The 8,322-nt window shown below is 42.3% G+C and overlaps 1 protein-coding gene across 1 annotated transcript; it reads left to right on the forward strand.

Annotated features, from left to right (window-relative positions):
* The first annotated feature begins 1,730 nt into the window (after window positions 1-1,730).
* Window positions 1,731-7,401, forward strand: LOC123105232 (citrate synthase 3, peroxisomal). The gene is made up of 13 exons (XM_044527257.1): window positions 1,731-2,070; window positions 2,823-3,003; window positions 3,096-3,181; window positions 3,305-3,409; window positions 3,607-3,669; window positions 3,864-3,973; window positions 4,075-4,194; window positions 4,268-4,343; window positions 5,245-5,318; window positions 5,452-5,572; window positions 6,220-6,317; window positions 6,416-6,539; window positions 7,056-7,401. Exons 1-13 carry the CDS (start codon window positions 1,849-1,851, stop codon window positions 7,185-7,187), a joined length of 1,512 nt encoding a protein of 503 aa, XP_044383192.1. The 5' UTR covers window positions 1,731-1,848; the 3' UTR covers window positions 7,188-7,401.
* Window positions 7,402-8,322: the final 921 nt, after the last annotated feature.

Consider the following 8,322-nt stretch of genomic DNA (forward strand, 5'->3'; position numbering starts at 1 on the left):
AGAAGATGGTGCTCCCGTTCTACATGTGTTTTCATATGTTGAAACAAACTGCCTTGCTATACATCTGGAGGAATCAAACTTATTCAACATGTTTTCATATGTGTCATAAGTAATTTCCTCCCTAGGCAAGCTGAGAACGTGATCCGGTCAACACGTTTCTTGATGCCGCTCATTCCGAAGAAGTGAAAGTTAGCCCCTGCATGGGCATCTAAGACAAGTTATACACTCTTGCCAAGAGGATCGAGCTTGTGTCTCACAAGTGAAAAGGAACAAGAGAAGCATGTATTTATATATGCATAGCACATAGTGGTAAAGAAGAGTTGCAGGAGGTGAAGAGCTTAGGTGCATATAAATAGAGGAAGTAATGCTCAGTAAATACTCGGCAAGAGACTTGGGCGTGATATGGCACCGTCTCCATCCGGGTTCTCCACCTCCCACACCTAACATATGAAAACCAACCCTCTAGTTGAAGACCGCGGCACATAAATTTGGTGCAGTTCATGTGAGCTAAGTTAACAAAGATCCGCTATAACATTATGCTCTTTAATTTTAAATAGCCCCACATTCAATTGAGATCTGCAATTGAAATTGGGTCATTCAATTTTGATCGCATCAACAATTTCTTGAAACTCTCTTGTTCGACTCTTTTGTACTCATTATGTTTCCTAAATTTTAAGGGGCGGCACAATTAATTGATGTCTGCAATTTATGATTGGGTCAATCAATTTTGATCGGGTCAACAATTTCTCAAGGAGCGCTCCCATTCAATTCTTTTAATTCACTATGTTTCCTAATTTTGAAGCCCCGCCAATCAATTAATGTATGCAATTTGAGATTTGGTTTTATGCTTCAGACTGGGTCAATGATTTTCAAAATTAATCAGTAGCAATCAGCCTTTAAAAATATATCAATCCCGTGCACCCTCCCACCACCTAGAAAAAGAAAGTGCCACATTGTGTGAACTATAGAACCAATATAGTCAATGTAGCCACCAACACAATTTTTTTTTTCACATAAATATAGATTGGTTGGCAAATAACACAAAATCACATCACAAAAGGAGCTATTTACGACGACTCCGGCCGCTCGAATAGATTCAGATAGCTAGCTAGCTAGCTCAGTCCGCTCGAATCGATTCAACTAGCTAGCAGTGGCGGAGGCAGGATTCAAGTATAGGAGGGGCCGAGTACGTATATTGATCGAATCTTGTTGATAATTACTAGTTGCTTCTACTAAAATTGTTGATCGTTGGGGGGGGGGGGGGGCAGGCCCCTGCTCGTCCCCCCTGGCTCCGCCCCTGCTAGCTAGCTCCTGGATTGATTCAGCTAGCTACGACGATGGTGGTTCCGTATTTGGCCGTTTGGATTGATTCGAGCTAGTTAGTTTCGTGCAAGTCACCCTGGACGCCCGCGGCTCCGTATTTGGCCGTTTTATGCGCTGTTCGCCGGTTTCGTAGAAGCGAGCTAGCTGACTGTGGACATGGGCGAGAGAAAGAAAAAGACGTCAGGAAAATATAAATGAGTATTTAATTTTACAATTTAAGTTTGAGGAGTTTGTTCGGCTGCAGCTCAAACCAATCCTTAAAAAATGCGTTTCCACGAACTGAAAACGCTCCGCGGTTTAAAGGGTGTGTTAGAGACGCTCCTACTCCTAGAAAATAACCGTACTAGTGAACACACGAGACGAACACATTGACCATCGGCGCTACTTAAAAAGGAAAAGATAAACAGCATCCTGCTGCGCGAAGCAAAAGCCGTACCAAACTAGACGTCCAAGCAACCGCTTCCCTCTCTTCTCTTGCTCTGCTCGTCTCCAGTCCACCCTGCTCGCATCGCACCGACCGATCCGATGGACCGCGCCGATCCCGCGCGGGGCCGCCTCGCCGTGCTCTCCTCCCACCTCCTCGCCGCCGGCGCGGACCCCGCGGCCGCGCTGGGGAGGTCGCCGGCGTCGGCCGCGGCCCCGGGGGCCCGCGCCGGCGTGCTCGCCGTGGTGGACTCGAGGACCGGGAAGCGGTACGAGGTCAAGGTTTCGGAGGACGGCACCGTCCGCGCCACAGACTTCAAGAAGGTATAAAACCAGCAGTCCAGCCTGATATTAGCTTGTCTTCTCCTGCGGCGGGGGGTGGCGTGAATCGATCTGTGCTGCCTCTGTCCGTAGCAGAGTGCTTGTGCTCTGCAGTTCGGTTGGCGGTGGGCTGGCCTTATGGATTCGGGATTGGATCAGGATTTTTATCCTACTCGTCGTAGCTAGGCGCATGTAATGAAAGAGCTTAAGTTTTGGTTGGTAGTTGAGGTTCCAGTCCAATAATTAGGATCTACTGTTGAACCTGTGATCAGATCAGATGATCCAGCAATTGATGAATTATTCTTTTGTAGAAATTGTAATTGAGGATGATAGATAGACGTATTAAATATTTAATTCGACCGAGCTCGTTAAATTTAATGCAATCGGGCCAACAATATATGGTTATTGTACGTGAGGTTGAAGTTGAGCTGATAATCAGTACAAGCTTGAAATTTGTTCTGATGGGTAATTGTTGCAATTAACAATGTTATGGCATGGTCTAGGAGAACTTGTCTAATTGACCGACATGTATAGCTTGGGAAGCTGGTAGCCGTAATTATTTCAGTAGAAATTGCCTATAGATTTCTGTGATTTTGCAGCACCAAATTTTAACAAAACACGCTATAAGCATTTTACTTTCAGTGACACCTTCTTTTTCAAGGAACTAGCAGGAGCTCTGCCTCAATGATCCTTCATTTGTATCATGAAACCAGATCGAAGAGGACAAAACTGATTGTCGTTGTGTTATGTTGTAGATTACCACTGGGAAAGATGACAAGGGTCTTAAGACTTACGATCCTGGTTATCTCAACACTGCCCCTGTGCGTTCTTCCATCTGCTACATTGATGGGGATGAGGGAATTCTTCGCTACAGGGGTTATCCAATTGAGGAGGTGGCCGAAAGCAGTTCGTTTGTTGAGGTCGCCTACCTCTTAAGTAAGTGTTTTGCAACTTGTATTCCTATTGAATTCCAGAGCATATTCGCTTTTTTTGTTGTAATCGTTGGTTAATGACTTGTGCGTTCACAGTGTACGGGAACTTGCCCACTCAGAGTCAACTGGCAGGCTGGGAATTTGCAATTTCACAGCACTCTGCTGTTCCTCAAGGACTCTTGGTATGCGTTGTCCCTTACCTTTTCTTTTAGAGTCTTGATATTACAATATATTAAGAATATCATGTAGGTTTCGGGCTTCGCTCTGATTACAAAGTGATGTATGGTGCTTTCTAATTTTGGCAGGATATCATACAATCAATGCCTCACGATGCCCACCCCATGGGTGTCCTTGCCAGTGCAATGAGCACACTTTCTGTCTTCCACCCAGATGCAAACCCTGCCCTTAGAGTAAGCACATTCTGAATGCACCAATTTAGGCAGATGATTATTCACATAGTTCTTACGCAATGCAATAGTATCCGTCAAACCCTTAAACTTTCACTGTTATAATTCTTGTTTGATAGTTTGTTGTACATGCATACTTAATTTTTTATTATTATGCTTAACAGTTTGAAGTTGATCTTTGACATATTCTACCCATACAGGGGCAAGATCTGTACAACTCAAAGCAGGTTAGGGATAAGCAAATTGTGCGAGTTCTTGGGAAGGTATGACTAATAATCTGATTATCTTCAGTTAGTGTAGTTTTTCAGGATACTCATCCAACTGATTAAATTATGTTGCCATGCTTAAAATATCCACGGATTCCGCACATAACCTCATGATGAAAGTTGCAACAACAGTACTTTCTGTCTTTAGTCATCTACGTGACTTAACTTTCTATATCTGACCATTTGTTTAGGCACCAGCAATAGCAGCTGCAGCCTACCTGAGACTAGCAGGAAGGCCTGCTGTCCTTCCTTCAAATAATCTTTCTTATTCAGAGAATTTCTTGTATATGCTAGACTCTTTGTAAGTCACGTTACTTGATAATTATTTTCATTTGTTTTTCCCACATATATTGGCTAAATAATCCATTTGCTACATATTTTTCTATGTTTGTTGTGTTGCAGGGGTAACAAAGAATATAAGCCAAATCCCCGACTTGCACGGGTTCTAGATATCCTTTTTATTCTCCATGCTGAACACGAAATGAACTGCTCAACAGCTGCTGTTAGGCACCTTGCTTCAAGGTATCATGTCCTTCATTCTCCTCTCAAGTGCGAGTAGTAAATTGATGTCTAATTACCTATGATATCTGTATAGTGGTGTCGATGTCTTCACTGCTCTTTCTGGCGCTGTTGGAGCTCTATATGGTCCACTGCATGGTGGCGCAAATGAGGTAAATTATATCGAGCTCTGCATCCTCCTCGTTCATGAATTCAAGCTTATAATGTTTCTACATATTTGACAATCCTCATCATTAGTAATTCATTAATTAATCTAAGAAACAGCAGGACCTTGCCTCAGTAGCTTTACATGAAAAACCTTCTGAATCTTGCATCCACTTGTAAGGAAGTTTGTATTTTAAATAATCATTAACCTACACTTAAATCAGTTTTAGACCGTGTGTTCCACCTCTGGCCCTACCAGGCCCATTCAAAACCCAAATTGAAACCTAACAAAACTGAAAGTATGTGACTAGCAGTCTCATGCAGTTCTAGTTCATCCTATGTACCCGGCAGGAGCTTGCAACGGTTCCATGACGACCAATGCTCCAATTTCTTTTATGAAGAGTCTGATATCCATATCTCCCTGACCTTATCTACATTGCTCAATATCTCCTTAATTTGGAACTATCAAAACTAGTGCACACAGTATAACCAAGATTATTAGACCACAAGGAACAACTTATTAATGCGTCTATGGATTTTATTAGATTTGGTACCTGTAAAGTGTTTATGCATACTGGCAGGCTGTCATTTTCTCCATGTAAAGCAGAATCCATTACTATCTATAATTTCGAAGGTGATTAATCTTTGCCTGATTCACATTGAAACTCATGAAAATGAATTCCTGAAGCAAGGCCCACCAACACATTTCTATGTGTTTCTGTTTCTCATCGTGGCGTCATGCAAGTAGATCCATCCTCCCAGGAATATCCTTCCAGCCCCACACCATGTTAGTTTTTAGGGAATGTATGTATTGTGAAGTCTTTTAATTTCAGAAACCTGCATCCTGGCCAAAAGAGATCAATGATTTGCATCTTACCATGGGACTTAGTGTTATGTTCTGTATGTCAGGCGGTACTTAAAATGTTGAATGAGATTGGAGCTGTGGAGAATATTCCAGATTTCATTGAGGGAGTGAAGAACAGGTGATAATACACAACTCCTGCTTGATTGATATTTTTCTTGTCTCCGTGATAGTCTTTTCAGTAGAATTTCTACTTCGATACCTTTTGATGTACCGTGGGACTTGTTTTACAAGCGATGTCTGTCATTTTTCAGGAAACGGAAAATGTCAGGTTTTGGGCACCGTGTGTATAAGAATTATGATCCTCGTGCTAAAGTCATCCGAAAGTTAGCAGAGGAGGTTTTCTCTATTGTTGGACGGGATCCTCTTATCGAGGTCAGCTATTCTTGATCTGTTTAACTGTAGAGAGGAAGATTTTCTGAGAACTTTACGAAACCTCCATTTATGTGGCGAGAGTTTGATCGGTGCTCTCATGTAATGAAACAGTGTTGCTCTGTTTATGCTGTGGGTGCTAAGTGTCAGTAACTTTGTCTATGAAACATTATGTTTCGCAAGTAACAGAGTAAAAGGATCGAACCATGCAAGATAGAAAATACAGTAAAAATATCTCTTTTCTACTGGGTGAAAATTGACTGAAAAATTGTGAGATAGATGAAGTGCAATTCAGATTATTTCCACTTTGGATCTGTTGACTGTTGAAAGGAACAAAAATAGTGGACCTAAGTTGTACGATTGTTCGTCATCTGTTCTTTTTATGACCGAACGAAAGCTGTGTGTTTTATGCTACTCTTGTTTGCTAATATCACAAATGGCTAACACTTCAGGGTTTGACAATCGTTCATTTTGCTATTTAACTTCTTTTTCTTTAAACACCCTAGAGTTATGGTATCAACAAGGGCCTAATAATTATGTCGTTTTCTTTAAATGAGGATCCTAAACAGCTTGGCTATTGGTGGTCGAAACTGTAATCATGCGTTGCCGAATCAAACACATCCTTATGATGTTTTCTGATGCCATGCCAGGTTGCTGTTGCTTTGGAGAAGGCAGCACTGTCAGACGATTATTTTATCAAGAGGAAGCTGTATCCAAATGTGGATTTTTACTCAGGCCTGATTTACAGGTGTATCAGTTGTTTCTTCGAAACTGAGTCTACTTTCTATCCCCCGTGCACCCTATTTCTGTTATTGAATACTTACATTGTGACTCGTTGATTTTCAGAGCGATGGGATTCCCTACAGAATTTTTCCCTGTGTTATTTGCAATTCCTCGCATGGCTGGTTGGCTAGCACATTGGAAGGAGTCACTTGATGACCCTGACAATAAAATTATGAGGCCTCAACAGGTCAGTAGCTATCAACAGTTTTATGTAGAGCACTTCTTTTTGCTTGTTCTGAATTCGGGGACAACCATTTTTGTTTTGTTTGTCAGTCTATACTGAGCACCAGCTTAAGAGTTGCTATTATTCTTTGATCTGTAGTGTGAAATATAATGTTGTACATGCTTCTTATTCTTTTGAGTGTTGTTCGGTGGATCTAGTTTTCCCTGTGCTTTAGCAAGGACTTCTTATCACTGTGATACATGTTCCTTTATGCACCTTGAAACGATTTTGCTTATGCAGAAGTCAGTCAATGAATTCTAGTCATGTTTCACTTTATCTTGTCTTCCTATAGTATCCTGTTTTTTTTTTCTGTCATATTCTCAAAATTAGTAGAACAAATAATTCTGTTAACATTATTTGAGTCATGCAGTTGCTAAAACAAACCATCTAAGACAGTAGTTAGTTACTCAGGCAGCCAGATCTTCTCATACTTGTGCAATGATTGCTTTGTCGGCGTTAATTTGTTTGCTATTTCTTCAGGTATACACGGGCGTTTGGCTGAGGCACTACACCCCTGTGAGGGAACGAGTGGCATCTAACCAGGGCGAGGAGCTCGGTCAGATCGCTGCATCAAACGCAACGAGGCGTCGCCGTGCTGGTTCTTCCCTGTAGAACAGCAGCAGGCACGGATGCATGGTGCAGCATCCAGCCCACGCAATAAACCAGGCTGCTGTCGTTGCCCCTCACAACGCCGCAGCGGCTCGAGTCCGGGAGCTGTTATCCTTCTGGTGTCACCAAGACACTTAGCAGTTGCCATGCAATAAACTTCTAGTAAAAGGCACGCTGTGGACACTATCTATGCACACACTTCCAGTTTCCAGCTTCATCTCTGCATGCATGCAATGTGAGCTCATGATTGGAAAAAATAATCATACTCCCTCCGTCCCAAAATAAGTCTTAACTTTAGAGGGAGTAGTTGATGGCATGTCGGTCTTCGTAAGAGTGTGCATATTAGTGCGGTGCGTAGGATTCGATCCCTGGCCAGCAATGAAAAATCATGCCATTTGACCGTTAGTTAACGCGCTATTTAGTTCTTTTTTACCTTGGGAAAAAGTTCCCTTTTTCAGTTAAAAACGTGTTACTATTTTATCGAACCTGGACGGACCAACGGTTGTACCGGTGCTCCAGCAGCATGTCCGGTTCATTCGTCGGTCTAGGTTTTCAAAACTATGCTCTAATGATGTTGGATTTACAATCACACTGATGCGATTTATGTGCGTGGCGCTGACTGTGCTTCCGTTTGGCCAGACCGGTGGACTGTTCGTTGCTGCTCTTTCGGTGATGTTCCCTGTAGTTGGCAACGTTCTGGGTGTTGTGTTTGGTCGTTGCATGGTACTCACTCCGTTCGGAAATACTTGTCCTAGAAATGGTTGTATTTAGACTTATTTTAGTTATAGATACATCTATTTTATCCATTTGTCAGTATTTTTGGATAGAGGAAGTAGGCGGTACTTCAATGAACTACGTGTGGTTGTTTGTGCGGGTTTGATTGCCGGGGGTGGTGCCTTCGTGGTCAAACCTGCAAAATCGCATACGGAGGACATGAATATAGCAAAGGCGTAGCGGAGCGCGCCATTCTGTCTAGTTCATTTTCGTATCATATGGTTACTGTCTTCAGTTTTTTGCTGTTGTAACTTGCTACCTTGCTCTGTTTTATATCTCTGTTTTTGGATCTGTGCATGCTATTTCCTTTCTGGATCACATCCCATGTCTTCTTGAGCAATAGTAATACACTGATGCAATGAGG

This window comes from Triticum aestivum, chromosome 5A (assembly GCF_018294505.1).
Source record: "Triticum aestivum cultivar Chinese Spring chromosome 5A, IWGSC CS RefSeq v2.1, whole genome shotgun sequence".
NCBI lineage: Eukaryota > Viridiplantae > Streptophyta > Magnoliopsida > Poales > Poaceae > Triticum > Triticum aestivum.

What these genes read in the sequence shown, in the direction of transcription:
- LOC123105232 (XM_044527257.1), top strand. Translation starts at nt 1,849, where the DNA reads ATGGACCGCGCCGATCCCGCGCGGGGCCGCCTCGCCGTGCTCTCCTCC. An exon ending in ATGCAAACCCTGCCCTTAGA is followed by an intron (nt 3,410 to 3,606) that starts GTAAGCACATTC and finishes CTACCCATACAG; the next exon opens with GGGCAAGATCTGTACAACTC. An exon ending in TTGTGCGAGTTCTTGGGAAG is followed by an intron (nt 3,670 to 3,863) that starts GTATGACTAATA and finishes CCATTTGTTTAG; the next exon opens with GCACCAGCAATAGCAGCTGC.